Source organism: Chionomys nivalis, chromosome 2, assembly GCF_950005125.1.
Source record: "Chionomys nivalis chromosome 2, mChiNiv1.1, whole genome shotgun sequence".
NCBI classification, from domain to species: domain Eukaryota; kingdom Metazoa; phylum Chordata; class Mammalia; order Rodentia; family Cricetidae; genus Chionomys; species Chionomys nivalis.
Window position 1 is genome coordinate 1,361,162 of NC_080087.1, and position 20,135 is coordinate 1,381,296.

Here is a 20,135-nt window from a genome sequence, read left to right on the forward strand (position 1 = left end):
GGTCCCACTTCAGTGGCCCCACAGTCTGCCCCAGTCACACAACTGCCACCCACGTTCAGAGGGCCTAGTTTTGTCCTGTGCTGGTTTGCTTGCTGTCAGACCTGAGGTGGTGGGCTCTCATTAGCTCAGGTAAGCTATTTCAGTGGGTATCCCCATCATGGTCTGGCTGCGACTGCACATAGCCATAGCCGACCAAGACGTGAGTGATCAGGTACCTATTGATTTCCTGTACTGTACAACTCTGCTTTGTCATTTTGCCTGGAGGCATGGAGAACATCCTAATGAGAGGGAAGGCACCCAGCTGAACACCCCATTCTCTAGGCCCTTGAAACCAGGGCAAATCCCCACACTCCTCCCCCACCTGCCAAAGCTTTTCTAGAAAGCTTCTTACAGGTAGGCTACTCCAAAACCCCCACCTTATAGATCACACCATGCAAGCTACAAATCTCAATCAGCCTTCAAACCCTCTTCGTTAATGGGACCTCAGCAGAACTCTCAAGCCCAGGCTGGGACTGCATATAGCAGACCCACCCAGCGGGACACCCCACTCTCTGGTAGAATCATACTCTGGCTTTCACAAACACGAAGAATTACCTTGGGTTTCTGGAGATGTGAACTCTGCTCTTCAAGGTGGCAAGCAGAAAGTTGAAAGCTGCAAGCATATATCCATGACTCCATCTTTCTTCACACACAGCATGACAACATAATTTCACAATAAAAGGCTTAATACTTCTTTAGAATAAGAATTAAGGAAAAGCTTCAAATAAAATCTATGGATTTAAAGAATTTGTACTGAAAAAATGAAGGAAAGGCAATATGCAAACACAAAACCAGAAAAGGTTTGCAGTAATATCTCATTTTTAAGAATAAAGTACAAAGATATAATTTCTGTACAGTGTGCCAATATTTGTAATGTTTGCATCTCAAAACCTGCTGAAACATAGCTGAATATAATAAAATAAATTGATGTCATGGTTTTATTTTAACCATATACCAGTTCTGTTTTGATATTAAAAATCACATGCTGTAGTTAATAAAATGGTGGTAAATGTCTGTGTAAAAGAAAATATAAAAATATTTATTTATCTCATTAAGCCAACATAAGAAACTTGTGGACTTGACAAAGCAAATGCTTGGAACATATGGAAATTGTTTTATCTGCAGACAAAGAGCAAAGTAAAACAGAAATTCCAAATATTACAATTACAGAATTTATTCTCTTAGGATTTTCGGATGTCCCCCATCTCCAGTGGATGCTTTTTGGGATATTTTTGCTCATGTATTTGACTATTCTGATGTGCAACAGCACTATAATGCTAATAACAAGAACTGACCCTGCTCTGCAGACCCCTATGTACTTTTTTCTTAACAACTTTTCTTTTGTGGAAATCTGTTATGTAACAGTCACCATCCCGAGGATGCTCATGGATCTTTGTACACAAAAAGGCACTATTTCATTGCTTTCCTGTGCTGTACAACTCTGTCTTGTCATCATGTTTGGAGGAATGGAGTGCCTCCTGCTGACAGTCATGGCCTATGACCGTTATGTGGCCATTTGCAATCCTCTGCACTACCCCTTGGTCATGAACAATAAGGTCTGTGTGCAGCTTGTGGCCACTTGCTGGATCACTATCATTCCAGTTGTAACTGGGCAAACTTATCAAATTTTCTCTTTGCCTTATTGTGGATCTAACAAAATTAATCACTATTTTTGTGACATCCCCCCTATACTTAAGCTTGCTTGTGGAGACACATTTGTGAATAATTTAGCAATCTATGTTGCTTCGGTGGTGTTTATCATGGTTCCATTTCTCTTGATCCTTGTCTCCTATGGCAAGATTATCTGTAATATTCTAAATCTTTCATCAGCTGGAGGAAGGTCTAAAGCCTTCTCCACCTGCTCATCTCATCTGATAGTTGTGGTTTTATTCTATGGAACAGCTATGATAACATATGCTCAACCAATATCAAGTCGATCAGAAAGCATGGGGAAGCTGCTGTCTCTGTTTTATACCATTTTGATCCCACTGTTGAATCCCATCATATATACATTGAGAAATAAGGATATCATGGTAGCACTGAGAAAAGTACAAACTAAGTTATCAACATATGGGAACTCTTAAAATTATAGAAATGGTTTCTTTATATGTTTTATACCGCAGTAGACATATTAACTTTATTTCTGCAATACATAATTATAATAGTTAATGTTGTATCTCATGTGTAGTGAACTTTTTTGGTGGACTTTAATTAAGGGGGCCCACAGAAATCCAGAAATTAAAACAATTTTTAATTTCAGAAGTCAACATTTTAACAAATTTGGTAAGGGATAATGAACTTCAATGCCTGAGAAAAATTTTTGCAGTTTCTATGTTCTTGGAGTGAGAAAAATCAGGTTTTTTAGGGATGTATTGACCTCTGGTGGTTCTATTTAGGCTACAGTGAATGATTCTTTACCCAGGAACACAAATTTGACTGCATGGAAAAAACACAATAAAGATTACTAAGTTGGGAACAAAATATATAGATATAAAATATATAAAATAAAAAGATATAGATATTGGGGACATTAGGGGACTGGTTAAGTATGAATGTGATCAAAACACATTGTAGAAAATTCTCAAATATTTATGTAAAATGATTTTCATGTATACATTTATGCTGTGCATATTATTCGGTTGCAATTTACTTCTCAAATTATTATGTAATAAAAATAGCCAATAAAAGACAATGCGCTCATGAAGGAAATTAAAATTGGTAAATTTATTGTGGTGAGAATCACCATGTTATATAAAATACAAAGTTTTAAATCAAGGAGTAGAGTTATAATAGGGAGAAACAACTGTGACATATATCAAGGGCCCAATGTGGAAACACCTAGTTCTTTGCACACTTAAAAATATAATAACAATTCCAAAATAGTATAAAAGGGTTGTTCTTCTAATAAAACTTCCCTTTTGGTAGACTATTCGTATTAATTTGGATAAACTTGTCAAAAAAAAGGTGTAACATGATGATACATATATAGTATATCTATAGTATAGCGTGTGCAATGTTACCACTTCATTTCCAAGAAAATTAAGACAGAAGGATCAAAAAGTCAAAAACAGGCTTGAAACTACATTGTGAGTTGGTGGCCAGTCTGATATAAAGGAAATATTGTCTCAAAAGTTAAATAAATAAAAGATAGATATATAAGTTCACTATAATTTAGCAGTTCTCCTTGAACCCAAATATTTTTGCTTTATACATATTATTGAAACAGAATTTCTAAAGATCATGTGCTAACACAGAAGAAATGTTGACTCAAAGCTTATTATAGTATGTCCAGATGTTTTATTTGATTCTATTGTGTATAATCATATATTATGGAAATGCATATAGGAGTATTAGAAAGGATTCAGAAAGATCTAAATGTATACAGTACATTGCTGATATTCAATATACCATAAGGAAATACTACTTGCATAATTAGATTAGAGGGACTTAAAATAAATTGCACTTTATAATATAGTGATAATACATTATGGAAGTGGAACAAAAATTAGTTAATGCATATTTGAATCAGAAAGTTTTTAGTATAGAAATATTTTGAACTATAGCCTTAGAAAACCAAAAGAAGGTTATTCTTGCTTCTCTCATGGGTAGCCCTAGCCATATCCTTTCTTCTCTGGACTCTTCTAGATGCCTCAGAATTTTCTAGCTCAGCTATAATACCCCATCCTCCAATGAAAAAATCCTAAAACAAAAGCTGAATCCAAACAATTTACTAATTGAAATTCCATTTCAAACTAAAACATGTAAATAAATATGTTTATATAAGCAGAGTTTGTGATATTAGTATGAATTCATAATTTCCGAAACAGCAAAACTGAAATTCATTGTGGAAGAGTGGCAGGTGGAGAGGCAGACACAGTGGTTGTGACTGAATACCCAGAGCCTGTGCAAGACCAAACAGACAAAATACAAACAAGGAAAACACAAAAAATGTAAGTTACGTTAGCTTCTGGGAAAGAAAGAGTCATTTTTCTCCTATAGTGTAGGCCCTGGTAAGTCAACAAAGTTTTGGTGGAAGATCAGATTCCCAACACCATTTGGTGCTGCAATAATTTGTCTTTGTGGGGGTTCAAAACAAACAAGTTGATATCAAACTAAACTATAGGTAAAGAAACTGCATATATATCAGAAAAAAATTCTACCAAAATATTATTTCATTCTTAGTATCTTTCCCTTCAAACAAAAGGTCACCTATGTTTGTAAAAAACAAAACAAATCATCGCTGCTTCAGCTTTATCCACACATTGACGCACACACCCTGATAGTGGAACACTTTCTTATCAAGCTATCCAGAAAATAACTAAGGAAATTCTAGAGCTAACTAGTGTTATAACCCAAATGGGTCTAAAAGATATTTACAGAACCTTTTACTCTAACACAGAAGAATATACCTTCTTACCTGCATACCATTGAAGTTTCTCTGTAATTAGCCCATACTTGAACACAGAATAAGTCTGAACAATTAAATCCAAATTGAAATAGTTCCCTGCATTTTAACAGACAGCCATGATTACAGCTACATGTGGACAAGAGAAAACTTATAGACTCATTGAAACTGAACTCTGTAATAAATGAAAAATCTGTTCTGTAAACTTTCCAGAATTTAATGAAAATGAATACAGTACACACCCAAAAATATAGGCCTCATGATAATCATTCTAACAGGAAAGTTCATAAAATGAACCATCACTATTAAATAGTTGAAGAGAAGTCATACTAGCAATTTAATAGCACTTCTGGAAGCTTTAGAAGAAAAAGAAGAAACCACACTCAAAATGAGTAGAGGGCAAGAGATAACCAAATTCAGAACTATGATCAATTAATAAGAAACAGAGTGAACATTAAGAAACAATGAAATAAAGAGTTTGTTCTTTGATAAAATCAACAGTATAGACAAGCCCTTATCCAAATTACCATAAGACAAAAAAAGAATATTCAAATTAATAAAATCAGAAATGAAAAGATAGATATAATAACAGACACCAAATAATTCCAGAGAATCATAAGGAAATGTTTTAAATATTTGTATTTCATCAAATTAGAAAATCTAAAATAAATGGATAATTGTCTCAATACTTACCATTTATTTAACTTAAATCAAGATCAGGTATGCAATTTAAACAACAGATAATAGGATAGTATACATCAGTGATCCTAAAATTTCCACTGGGGAACACCACCAGAAGATGAACACTTTTATTTAGCAAAGTAGCTGAATAAAAAATTAACTCACAAAAATTTGTAGCCCTCCTATATATAATGACAAATGGAAACAGAGAGAAACCAGGGAAACAATAATTTTCACAATAGCTTTAAGTAATATAAAAAATTATCATGTAACTCTAACTAAGCAAGTGTAAGAATTGTATGATAAATTTTACTATGTTAAAGTCAAAAACTGTTTTATTTAAACAGAAAAGAGGAGGCAATGTGGGAGTCCCCTCTGTATGTTGTGATTACCATTAATGAATAAAGAAACCACTTTGGACCTACAGCAGAGCAGCACTTAGGTAGGCAGGGGAAGAAACTGAATGTTGTTAGAAAGAAGGACAGAGGCAGAGAGAAGCCATGTAGCCATGCTGGAGATGGATGTCGGAACTTTATCCGGTAAATCCCAGCCATGTGGTGATGCACAGATTAATAGAAATGGATTAAATTAATTTGTAAGAGTTAGTCAATAAGAAGCTAGAGCTAATGGGCCAAGAAGTGATTTAATTAATACAGTTTCTGAGTGATTATTTCGGGGGTCTGGGCAGCTGGGAAATGAACAATCAGCCAAGCGGCCTCCTTTAACAAAGTTAATTTCTCCTGGGTAGTAGTAGTGGTAAAAGAAGTTCATAACTTTGTTTTTAAATTTGTGATATAGTATTTGCTGTTAGCTTTAACTGAAACATATCAATATGTTTGTTTTCAGGAATTTTTCTTAAATGGAGTATTGTATGGAAGTAACATAAAATAGAAAGCTCACATAAACATGAATATGAAAGCAAGATAACACACAAGTGCACCATATGATTGTTATATTTGTTATTTTATATATTTATTTGAAATTTGTAGTATCTGTTTCTAATTACTATACATGTGCAAATAAATCTGGCATATAATGTGACTGTTCAAAATATTATTAAATGAATAATATCAAGGGAGAATGTAAGGATGCACTTTTCCAAATGCACTATAACTGAGAGTAAGAAGTGAACAACATATGTAAGCATGAACCCTATAGGAGGACACAGAATTGTGTGGAGACTTCTCTTGTATGAAAGGGACTGGAAAGAGTTAGAAGGGAGAATATGTGAGTAGATATCATCAAAAATAACTGTACTTATGTAGGATATTTTCAAATAAATAAATAAAAATAATTGATATACAACAAAAACAAAGAAAAAGATATAGTTTCTCTAGATTCATTATGGGTTTCCCTAAATAGTCTAAACAGTGACTTTTCAAGCATAGATAGGAACATACACATGTTTTTCTGCTTTCTCCCTCACATACACACAAGCAAACATGTCTATATGTGGGCACGGATTGGTGTACACTTATACCCGCAAACATCACACACAAACACACACACACACACACATACAGACACACAAACACTCTATCACACATAAATCGACACAGGATGTATAGTATTCTTTCTCTCCTCTGTCTGTCAGTTCCCCGTCTGTCTCTCTCTAAAATGCCCAAATACACACACACACACACACACACACACACACACACACACACACTCTATCACACATAAATCGACATAGGTTGCATAGTATTCTTTCTTTCCTCTGTCTCTGTCTGTCTGTCAGTCCCTCCGTCTGTCTCTCTCTAAAACGCACAAATACACACACACAAATACACACACACACACACAACCCTATGAATTTGCTAAATTAATGATGACGAGTGTGAACGATAGGGACTTGTCTATGCAAGAAAAAAAAGCTGTGAAAAGCAAACAGAGTTTATGCCTAATGAAAGGTTTATTGATGGTAAACTGGTACTCAGGGAAAGCTTATCCCCAGGGCAAATGTCGGTATTCCTATTTAAGAAGCATTGGTGTTCAAAGTAAGCAAACTACACCTTGAAAAATTGGTGTGACTTCCTGAAATAAAACTGTTTAAGGGGTTATAAATCACCTAAAGGTACTTGGGCACTTCATGCAAATATCCAAAGATAAGTTGCAATATTGTTGCTTATTGATAACTTTAGGATAACTATAAATTAATAAAAGAGAAAAATAAATAGTTGTGTGCACTTTAGTTAAAATGCATGACTTATTTTACTAATCACCGACTTTTCAGCTGTATTACTTATAATATCAATATATAATAGATGTTTAAAGTAATGAATACTTACATTATAAATGGAAATGAGACAAATTTGAAAACTTGTACTAATGGATTACAAAATAGGAGAGACTGTATGAACCCAAATACACTAATCTCATAATCAAAAACTTCACTATATTGATCTGGGAGCTATGAACTCTAGATAGTTATGAAAAGATAAAGAACAGCCTTGTTGCTCAAACAGGAAATAAAAAGAAAGTGTAAATGGATCATAAAACAGTGCTGACTTCTTTGCATTAGATGATGGTCATATGACGTAATATAAGAATTTCTGTTTACTTTTGCTTTTAAGGCTTCTTTTCATGTTTGGTCACTTGAAGACTCTTAGCAAATACTACATTTGCTCTTTTACAAAGCTATGCCTTAAAAGGAAAATATTATAATGTGAGAATAGAGAATAAATACTGTACTTGAAAATAAGTAACCATTATTAAATGAAACCCTTACAAAGAACCTGAAAAGAATAGGAAAATGCTATAAATAAAGTGTATTTATTAATGAGAATAGTTCTAATTATTTAAAATAAAATTCAAAGGAGGTGTTCAAAGGAAAGTATAATTTTAAAAAATAATAAAACCGAGAATATAATAACACCAATGAATACACACCCATTTCCCATCTTGATAACAAAAAAATAAAACTTTGACAGAGCAATGAGAGACAAATAAAACCAAGGATGCTTTATGAATCCTCAAAAAATTACATTATTTTATATTTTTCTAAAATTACATGCAAAGTCTATATACAGTTATACACACATATGTAAGTCTTCGTTAATTATTTTGTCAAACCTTTTATTTCAAGCTTCTATCTTTATTTTTTCTTGACCATCACAGAGTTAGGTGGGCTCTCTCTTTTACTTCAAATGTGTATCTGTTTCCTTGTAATATATATGTATATATATGTTATATCACTTGAGCAGACAATGTCCCCCACAAAAGGCATATACTAATAAAATGTCTTTGAAATTATAATGGCCACTACTCAATATCTTTGTGTTAGTACAGTCAAATTTAATAAAGAAGAACAGATCTTATTATTTCAATTATATTAGTTTTAACTATTTTATTTATTGGTTTTATAATTTTCAATTGTCATTTGAAGCACTCTAAACTAATGAATGATACAATTTATGTATATTATTGTTAGTAATTCAAACAAAGTAACAGGTCAATGTAATGTCAGGTATGAATTAATTGCCACCTCTGATTTATTGTCTTCAGATGAACAGAAGTTTACAACAGAAAAGTCGAATGCCTCTTCTCTAATCAAATTTGTCCTACTTGGGTTTTCTGATGTCCCCCATCTCCAGTGGATTCTGTTTGGGATATTTTTGCTCATGTATTTGACTATTCTGATGTGCAACAGCACTATAATGCTAATAACAAGAATTGACTCTGCTCTGCAGACCCCTATGTATTTTTTCCTAAGCAATTTTTCTTTCGTAGAAATCTGTTATGTAACAGTCACCATCCCCGGGATGCTCATGGACCTTTGTACAAGGAAATATCTCTATATTTGCCTGTGCCACACAAATGTGTTTCATTCTAATGCTGGGAGGCACAGAGTGCCTTCTCCTGACAGCCATGGCCTATGACCGCTATGTGGCCATTTGCAACCCTCTGCTATTCCCTGGTCATGAGCCACAGGATCTGTACACAGCTAGTTGCTGCCTGCTGGATCAGCATCATTCCAGTTGTGATTGGACAAACTTACCAGATATTTTCACTACCCTTTTGCGGATCTAAGAGAATCAATCATTTTATCTGTGACATCCCACCTGCCCTCAAGCTAGCTTGTGGAGACACATTTGTGAATGAGATAGCAGTGTACATAGTTGCAATGGTGTTTGTCATGGTTCCCTTTATGCTGATCCTTGTTTCCTATTGCAAAATTATCTTCAGCATTCTGAAACTGTCCTCAGGTAAAGGAAGGGCCAAAGTGTTCTCTACCTGCTCCTCTCACCTGACAGTTGTAGTCCTGTTCTATGGAACTGCTGGCATCACGTACCTACAGCCCAAGCCAACACAATCAGAAAGAATTGGAAAACTGTTGTCTCTTTTCTACACCATTTTGATCCCAACTCTGAATCCCATTATATACACTCTGAGGAACAAAGACATTATGATGGTTTTGAGAAAACTACTCAGTAAGTTACTAGCGTGAGACGAAGGCTTTTAAGTACATATGTATTCATTATACTAACAGAAAAAAATGTATTTTTATTCTGATGTTTTTTAATACTATTAAATTTTTGTTAAACACCCTAATATTGTCATGCATTCTTAATTTCATACTTGATTACAGGACTTCCATCTTTTCAGATTACAGATGGTTTGATGGAGGAGTTACTTTCATTTAATAAAGAAACTGCCTTGGCCCATTTATAGGCCAGCCCTTAGGTGGGTGGAGTAAACAGACAGAATGCTGGGAGAAAGAAGCCGAGTAAGGAGTCGCCATGATTCTCCCTCTCCAGACAGACGCAGGTTAAGATCTTCCCTGGTAAGCCAGCTCATGGTGCTACATGGAATATTAGAAATGGGTTAGATCAATATGTAAGAGCTAGCCAATAAGAGGCTGGAACTAATGGGCCAGGCAGTGATTAAAAGAATACAGTTTCCGTGTAATTATTTCAGGGAATAAGCTAGTTGTGCGGGCAGCCGGGTGGCGGAACACAGCCCCGCCACTCTTATTTCAACAATGGTTGATGAGCCGGGCGATGGTGGCGCACGCCTTTAATCCCAGCACTTGGGAGGCAGAGGCAGGCGGATCTCTGTGAGTTCGAGACCAGCCTGGTCTACAGAGCTAGTTCCAGGACAGGCTCCAAAGCCACAGAGAAACCCTGTCTCGAAAAAACCAAAAAAAAAAAAAAAAACAATGGTTGATGGAGGAATTACTTTCATTTAATAAAGAAACTGCCTTGGCCCATTTATAGGCCAACCCTTAGGTGGGTGGAGTAAACAGACAGAATGCTGGGAGAAAGAAGCCGAGTCAAGAGTCGCCATGATTCTCCCACTCCAGACAGACGCAGGTTAAGATCTTTCCTGGTAAGCCAGCTCGTGGTACTACACAGAATATTAGAAATGGGTTAGATCAATATGTAAGAGCTAGCCAATAAGAGGCCGGAACTAATGGGCCAGGCAGTGTTTAAAAGAATACAGTTTCCATGTAATTATTTCCGGGCATAAGCTAGCCATGTGGGCGGCTGGGTGCCGGGGACGCAGCCCCGCCGCTCCTATTACAACAGATGGTCAGTAGCACATGTCTGTTATCAACACCTTCTTTTATAAATGTTAGCTAAATACTCTGCTCAGATTGCCTGAGCAGCTCTTTTGATGACTGTGATCTATGAGTAGAGGCATTTGTCTTATTCTGAGATGAATTTAGTTTGACTTTCATATGCTTTCTTCTTTGATTCTCTGTTTAGTTTTTCTTTCTTTATTTGTACACTGACCGATTGAAAGTAGCTAATGTAGTAGGAGTCTAATAGGTCGAGCATGGGTGCAGGAGTAGCTCAACAGAAACGAATTCTCACTAATGACTTGTCTGTTATTTATAGATTTCAGGTGAGTGGGCCATTTTATTTAGTCATTTATTCACCAATCACATGGCAACTTTCCAATAGATAATCCTGATATATGACAACACAGAGAGCCTTGGTTGTAACTGAGATATAAAATTAAACTAAAAGTCATTATTCTGAGAAAAGAAAAGATAGGAAGCAGAATTGATAGGACTCAGAGAGAGAGAGAGAGAGAGGATGGGACAGAGAGAAAGACAGAGACAGACAGACAGACAGACAGAGAGGGGGAGGAGGTAAAAGGGAGCATACAGAACTCATTATACACATGATCTGTATCTAAAATCATTATACACAAAATGTAACCTGCACTAATCATATGCATGTATAAAACTGATGAAGAATTACCTCTACAGAAAACAAGTGAAAATGTGCTAAATCTTAATTACATCTTGTATATAAATTGAAGCAATGTCTTTCTTCCTCCTTGGTTGTAACATTAGTAGAAGGTGTGACTACTGAAGGGACATAAATTTTGAGACAATCTTGGCATTATTTTTACTATAGTCATACCAAACATTTGCAAAAGTAAGAATAAAAGTATGGAAATATGTTTAGAAAAACATTAGGAGGAGAATTATACAAATTTCTTAGAAAAAGCTATTTAAGTTGAGGTAAACTCTTATTAAAAATTATAGATCAATATCCCTATTTCTGAAAGATGAAACTTTATCCTTTTTGAAAGTGTAATTATTTTCTAGAAATGTGAGGTTTTATTTATATGTACAAATATCTTTAGGGGTTGAAGAGATGGTTCAGTGTAAGGGCATTTGTTGCTCTTGCAGAGGAAATAGAAAACACAGGGAGCCCTCAAACATCTTTTACTCTAGATAGAGTGGATCTGATGCTCTATTCTTGTCTCTGGAGCCATCAGACATAAAATTGGAACTCACACTATAAACATTTGTCCTTATACCCATGGACAATTGTAGACTTCAATGTTCAAGGAAACACCTCTTTGAAACAGTGAAAGAGTGCTATGAGAAAACACAATTAATCAAAATGCAGATTTGGGGAGCCCAGTCCCAATGGATACATCTACAAAACAACTAAATATTTAATGCTCATGGAATACTGAATAAGAGGTGGTTAAAAAAAAAAAAAGATTGTAAAAGCCAGAGGATTAGAGAGTTTGCTATAAGATTGTTTATCCTAGTCACATCAGAAGCCATATTCATAGAGTCTAACAAACATCACTAGACTAAAATGAGCTGAGGACAATATCAAGGAACATGCTTAAGTGGACAGGGTATAGCTCATGAGGTGTCACTATGATGCTAGTAGCTGAGAAAAGCTTGGAGAGGAGAGGTGGTAATTTCCAGGAAAGAGCATATCACTTGTGCCAGGCAACCCTGAAAACATGTACCAGTAACATTATACATACTGAGCAGCACATATTTAGGAATAAATACATATATGCATACATACATAATGTATACATATATGTGTGCATGTGTGTGTACAAAGATAAACGCATATACATATATAAATGCAATAAAAATTAGTGGTAAAGAGATCATGAATTTGGAGCATCAAGAATTTTATGGGAGGCTTTGGAGGGAAAGTGAACAGTGTTGAAATTTTAACCTCAAAATTTAAATTAAAACTACAAAACAAAGGAATAAAATGTTCAAAATGTTATGACACAGACATCAGCTATGATGTGTTTACTGTATAAGCATGGAAATTTCATTTTGTATCCAGGAGACCAGCTTCTTTAATTCTAATATATTGTCACAAGCTTGTTTTATAAAGCTGAGGAGCCAGAGTCTTGAAAGTTGCTGGACTTGCTAGCCCAGTAGTATGTCTTAATTACTGAATACAAGTATCCGTAGAAGACCATGTCACAAAAAGCAAGAAACCTCTGCTCCCACCCAGGTGTAAACATTCATCTTCACATACACCAGAATCTCTGCATTTCAAATAAAAAATAACACATGTAAACATTTAAAACATGCGATCATAGACATATGATCAGAAAATAAAAATAAATGGAAGCAGTTTTATATGAAGGTTATGTTTATAAAAATGTAAAATGAAAGACTTTTAAAAAGGCCAAAATTAAAGTGCCTATTTATATCCATTTGATTGTATACAAATTCAAGCTGAATGTATATTCCTTTAGTATTCTTAGATTTTTATCAGATATTAACTCATAAACATTCCTGAGTTTTACCAATGTTCATAATTGGCTGAAGATAAAAATATTATACATTAATTAAACAGGTATAATTAGTACAATTTAGAAATACAAGGGGGAAAATAAGTAATACAGGATAAATGGTTGTGTTTAATAATAACAAAGACCAAAAAGGAAAATAAAAACAACAAATAAAAGCAAAGAGATATAAATAGCATTTCAAAACTATACTTATTCTTTTCTAATTCTGTTGCATTTTCAAACTCTTATATTCCATGAGAATTGTCTGTGAGATCATACTAATAATGATTAGAAATAACATCATCATTTATTTAGCTAATGTAAACTAATTTCTCCAGACTCTTAAGTTTTACTCTTTTCTTTTTCACTTGTTTTGCTGTTGTTGTTTTATTATTCTCATTTTTATTCAAATGGTAGTAAACTCTAGAATTGAAAAATATGTCTCATTCTTTTCTCTGACTGTGACACAAATAGGTTTTTCTTTTTCATCAATGTTGGGCACAGATTATGTCTTTTGACAGTGACAGCTGAATTCTGTATAGGAATTGTAATGTTATTTAGCTGAAGAAGTGTTCCCTCAAATAAATCTCAGAATATCACAGACCCTAAATATGATAGAAAAGGAAATGTGTATAGAGGCTTGAAATAACTAGTAAAGGAAAAAAATTCTGAACAAGACAGCAATAGCATAGGTACTAGAACAACTAAGAACCTTCACAACTTGAAACTGCAAAGCTTCAGTATTGCAAAGAACACCATCTATCAGAATTAGTAGGCTAGAGAATAGGAGGAAATTTTACCAAATACACATCCAGAAAGGGTAAGTATAGAAAATTTTTATTAATAATTAAAAAATACCACATTCGGAAAAACAATAGCCCAATTAAAAATGAGGTTCAGAACTATGCAGAAAGTTCTCAAAAGATAAAACACAAATGTCTGAGAAATACTTAAAGAAATCTTCAACTAATGATATTGTTGATTACACACACTGATTGTAAGGTCTTATTGCTAATGGAACATTTATATTATGGAACACTAAATAGTTGAGCTGGTGCCTAAATGGAAGCTTCTCCATTCTGACTAACGTTCATGGTATGGGAAGACACACTATTAGAGGAGAAAGATAACCATGGTTGTATCTACAAAACCTCTGATCTGTAATGGTGACCAGCAAGCTATTCTGATGCAATAGTGACTCAAATGTCAGAGTACAAACCACTCTAGGTTGGGTTTAAAACTCACCCAATCAGTTGGACCCATGGTTGGCACAGCTAAGGTTAACAAAAGCCTGAGAGTAGATAAACCATGGGCCTAGGAGAAAACTGAATACATTTTGACTCTGGTAATGGAACATAGAAATAAAATGACCCCTTATGACATTCTGCTATACAAATCGACCGGTCCCTTGCTCACACATCTTCTGAGAAGCTTCCTCTCACAGTAGATGATAACTAGCACAGACACCCACAAGTGGACAATGCACAGAGAATAAGAAATTTTGTAACACTCAGTCCTAAATTGATGTCTTCAGGAAATCCTTCCTTCCTGGGATCAGAGACCTACACAGAAGAGGAAGGGAAAATTTTTCAAGAGCACACCATGCAGAACATGTCTGATGAAATATGAATTCACAGGTAGTATTGCCTCATGTTTATGATCTCCAAAATTGTTAAAAGTCACTATTTAATGAACAATATGAAGACGTCATATGTAGACACGTAAAACTTCACTGAAGATGCTTTTCAAAATTATTTTTATTTTTCTTACACCATATTTTAACAATATTATTTTCCTCATTCATGAAGATTATTAAGATGCATAATGTTAGAAGCGATTGTTACTCTAAGGCTTGAAGTTTGGAATACACAGATTTTTTTCTTCATGGATTTTTCATTACTGCAGCTTAGCTTACTCCAGGTTCTCATTTCATCCTAAATAAAGATTATTTTGTTTGTTAAAACCATAACACAGTCTATCCCGTGAATACAGGAGACAGAACCCATTATTGTAGACAGACTGCAGAAAACTACATGCTCTCAGGCTCAGTCTACTATGAACCAAGGTTATACATAGTGTCTTCATAATAGAGAACATCACAGCTAAAAGTTTTTCCAAATTAGGTAATTACCGTCAGTGTGTCACTGTCTATCACAGTGTTGCTCAGCAACTGTCCATGTCTAGGAAATAAAATACACTGTGCCTTAAATTCCACTGGGGACCCAATTTACATGTTAAAGTAGAGTAAACATTATCTAGCAGAAATAAAATGTCGAAGAAGGGAGCATTAAAGAGATTAACTAACAGAAATATAGGTATGTGCACAGAGATTTACTGACAGAAATTTAGGTATGTGCACCTATTTCTGGTGGAAGACAGAGCTGCATTTGTTTGAAGAGAACTTTATTATATTCAGAAACAAAATACCATAGCAGAAGATGACAAAGCTTTCATGATACAAGTGGTTCCATTTAAAATAAATTAGACATCTAAATCATGGTGATAAAAAACTAAAAATTAGTCTGCATTAAAAAGGTAAATATGACTTATATTATACGTCCATTACAGTTCAATATTAATGTATTTAAAACTTTCACTTAACTTATTTTAAAAAACAAATTTATTTAATTGTTAATGTATGTTTTAGTTAATAAATATAATTTGTACAGTAATTGTTAACAGTAAACACAGATGTTGACTGCTTTGAATTAGAGAAATATTCAGCTATGATAATTTTGTGAAGCATAGATAATTTTATAGAAAACTTCACATTGAAGGAGCATATTTTATCAATTTAAGAAGGAAGTGGAATATTCCTTTAATCAGTCTTAATCATATTTTAATCAGAGTCTTAGAGTTGAACAACACGTGTAATATATTTGTTATACTAGTGAAATACAAAGATAAATTATTTTTAAAGAATTATGATGAATTCTTGGAAATAAGTATTGTGTAATATAAAAGTAATTACTGTATTTCAAGATCAATGTCATTACTTAAATTCATTACATGTGGTATAATGTTTTTGCAGAACAAAATGCACTCTAAAAACTTTATGGAAATTCTGAACTTTGAATGGCTGCATCACATTCAGAAAGATTTCAAAGGTTTCTTTAAAATTTTGTCAGTGCAGAGAGATGAAACTCATTCCCAGAATGAATGTCAAGCACAGGGTGAGATTCAAAAAATATCATTGACTAAATTTTAATTAATCTATTTGGAGTAAATCCATTAGAACACATAGAATTAATCATGGTATTTGAAAACAAATATTGATAGGATTTGTAGAAACCTGTGTACTTTCACTACCTCAAGATTTTTACCTATATTTAGAGGTGTAATTCAGAAAATTACCCTAAGTAGTTTTAGAATTGCTAGGTCAGTGGATAGCTTAATAAATTCTGATCTAATGCTACCACAATATATATCTTACACATTAGAAGAAAATGGAAAAACAATTCAACTACACCTCATTTTTTAGGAATCAGTCCAATATTGATGATTATGTTCATATACTTTTTTGTTCTAGACGAAATCCATTGCATGGTATTGTAGAGATGAAAGATCAATAGGTATAAGTGGTAAATCAGAGATCATCTCAGAATGCTGAGGAAACAGTCTCTTCAGGATTGTAAAAGTACAAATTTAGCTGCTACAATGAAGGAAGACCACTCTGTCACATATGAAAATACTCAATCTCTATGTGTAAAATTTATGATCCCGAAGAAAAAAAGAAAAGTTTCCAATAAAGCAAATAAAAAAGCCACCAATTAACTATTTACTAAACAGTGTGATGAATAATTGGAAAAGTAACACCTTAATATGAAATATCTACAAGTTACATAAGTAGAGAAACAAACTGAAGAATCAACTTGTGTTAATAAATGATACTTAATTTTTCAATATCTATGTCTCACTAATTAAAACGCTCAAAGAAGTATTGTCTCACTGATAACAAAATGAAGAGTTTGAGATGAAACAAGCCCAGTGAAGAAAGTTTACTATGGTGAAAGCCACAACACACTAGTAAAAGTTATCATGTGCTCTAATTTTCATCTCTCAATTTCTTTAAAATGTGAAGTTAAACAGTGCTTATCTGAATAGCTGGTTTGTAGAGAACTTTGAAATTGTGATGGTGTACAGAGTCCTGAGAGTTTAACATGACAGCCAATGTCTTTGCTCCATATGACCCCAGACTCTACCCGTGTCCTCTACACATAGTGCCCTGTCTGTCCTCCATTGCACTTCAATCAGCATCCTCATAAGACATGTGTTTCTAAGTAGGATTAAATGAGTGAAATCTTCTATAACCCCTACTTAATATAATTCAGAAAGGAATTTCTTTTAATTATAATATCTCAAATGTTTAAGTAATTATTGATAAGTTGCTTGTCATTTTGAAGTGAAAATGAGGTAAACATGTGCAAATTAAATCATAAGATGAAATTCTTGAACTAAATAAATAAAATATGCTGCACTACTGAAACTATCTAAAAATGAGTACTTTGGAAGCTTTAATTATACAATAATTATAAAAATGTTAAAGAAATAAACTATAGATATGCATGTATTAAAACACATTTTGCTAAGTCATTTACGTGTACAAATTTGCAATTTTCCATCATTTTCTTTTTTAATTGAAATTACTTTTTCCATACAACATATTCTAATTATGGTTTCCTCTCTCTGAACCCATCCCAACAAAATCCATATTTTTCTCTATTGGAAAACAACAGACATTTAGAAAATAATATGAAAATAAAATATGTTGAAAAACATACCAGAATCAAGCAAAACAAACAAGCAAACAGAAGGTAACAAGCAAATGAAATAAAAGAAAAAACCCAGGGGCTCATGTATTCATACATTAAAATCCCTGCAAGTTCAAAACTGGAAATGATAGTATGTATGCAAAGGTCTTGTAAGGATTAAAAAAAAATGCCATGACAACGTATTACAGACAATATATAAACCCAAAATGCCATTGTCTTTGTTTGGTGCTGGCCATCCACTATTGTGAATGGGCCCTGCACTAAAGAGTGGTTTATATACCAATTAGACTGTACTGGAGAAAATAAATTTTTGTTTTGTTAGTGATTATCAGTTGGAGGTAATTTATGGATAAGGGCAGGACCAAATTTATTTTAAGTTTCTAGTAAATGTTTTTCAAATTATATTACAAAAATATTAATGAATTAGTTTTCCCAAAAATCTAATAAAATTTACATGAAGGAAGAAATAACTGTGCTCTCTTAAATCTCTTTTTTATTTTATTTCTATTTTAAGGACATAAGTGTGTTGCTGGAATACAGTCATTTCAGATTAGCCTCTAACTGGAGTTACAGTTGCAACTTGGAGTTATAGTTGTGAGCTGCCATTTGTGTGCATGTAGTCTAACCAGGGTCTTTTGTAAAAACAGCCAGTGTTTTTAACTGCTGAGTCAATTCTCTAAACTAATAGAAGCACCGTCAGATATATAACTGATGGTATTAGAGATAATAAAAAATGTTGAGGTATTTAGCAGAAGAAGTTTTAAGTGATGCCAAGGTCTCTGCTGTGTGGGGCATAGTGTATGTAGTCTGAGCTGTAGACCTTTGGAGGCTAATATTAAATTTGAAGGTATATTGAGGAATCTTTACCACAATAATGCACAAAATTCACAAGTTCTTAAATAATTAAAAGTAAAATTCGTAAGTAGCCATACTTTTACAGTGCACAGTGATTACAGATAATGAAAATTAATCAGGATGATTGGATACTAGGATAGAAACCTCTTACCCTCAATGAAAAGGAAACAACCATGATGACTGAATCTTCTTCACAGATGAAAAACCAACATCAACCACAAGGAGGAAATCTGACCAACCTGATGGAATTTGTTCTTCTGGGATTCTCAGATGTTCCTCATCTCCAGTGGTTTCTGTTTGGACTGCTTAATGTCATGTATTTCTTTATCCTACTGGGCAACGGCACCATCATGCTAATCACAAGGCTAGACTCTGCTCTTCAGACACCCATGTATTTTTTCCTTGGCAACTTTTCCTTTTTAGAGATGTGCTATGTATCAATTACTCTCCCCAGAATGGTCTACAACCTTGGGACCCAGAGAAGAGCCATCTCTTTCATTGCCTGTGCTACACAAATGTGCAGCACTCTTATCCTGGGGGCTGCAGAGTGCTTCTTCCTGGCTGTCATGGCCTATGATCGTTACATGGCCATCTGCAAACCTCTGCACTATCCTCTAGTTATGAACCAGAGAGTGTGTTCTCAGCTGGTGATTGGCTCCTGGATCAGTGGAATTCCAGCACAGATAGGGCAGACATCACAGATTTTTTCTCTTTCGTTTTGTGGTTCCAACCAAATCAACCACTTCTTCTGTGACATACCCCCAGTACTTCACCTGGCCTGTGGGGACATCTTTGTGAATGAGATGATGGTTTTCCTAGGTGCTGGGATATTTGTGTTGGTTCCTTTCCTGTTAATAACCTTTTCCTATAGTAAAATCATCTCTACAGTGCTGAAGTTGCCGTCAGCCACCAGTCAGGCCAAAGCCTTCTCCACCTGTTCATCTCATCTTGCAGTTGTGATGTTATTTTATGGATCAGCTATGGTTACATATTTTAGATCTAATACTAGTCATTCGGGTGGAACTGACAAAGTGCTTTCTCTTTTCTATACTGTTGTGACTCCCATGTTTAATCCCATTATATACAGTCTAAGAAACAAGGATGTCAAAATAGCATTGAGAAAATTCTTATGCAAACAATTTACTAAAATATAATATGATTTATATTGTAGATATGACTTTGTATGTGTCTATAATTAAGTTCATAGATATATCTATCTTTAACTATGTATCTTTTCTGTTTTTATACCAATGATTATTTTAAAATAAAAGTTTTTGTTATATTGAGAAAAATATGTCTCTGAAAATGTATGTAGTGATGTATGTATTACCAAATTAAATACATGTCAATTTCATATTTAT

General features: G+C 34.1%; 2 protein-coding genes and 1 pseudogene across 2 annotated transcripts; all 3 read left to right on the top strand.

Annotated features, from left to right (window-relative positions):
- The first annotated feature begins 1,142 nt into the window (after positions 1-1,142).
- On the top strand, positions 1,143-2,123 carry LOC130870157 (olfactory receptor 10AG1-like). Its single transcript, XM_057762751.1, has one exon. It carries the CDS (start codon positions 1,143-1,145, stop codon positions 2,121-2,123), a length of 981 nt encoding a protein of 326 aa, XP_057618734.1.
- A 6,415-nt stretch (positions 2,124-8,538) lies between these two features.
- On the top strand, positions 8,539-9,572 carry LOC130863183 (olfactory receptor 10AG1-like; annotated as a pseudogene).
- A 9,399-nt stretch (positions 9,573-18,971) lies between these two features.
- On the top strand, positions 18,972-19,928 carry LOC130869936 (olfactory receptor 10AG1-like). The gene has a single exon (XM_057762446.1). It carries the CDS (start codon positions 18,972-18,974, stop codon positions 19,926-19,928), a length of 957 nt encoding a protein of 318 aa, XP_057618429.1.
- The last annotated feature ends 207 nt before the right edge of the window (positions 19,929-20,135 follow it).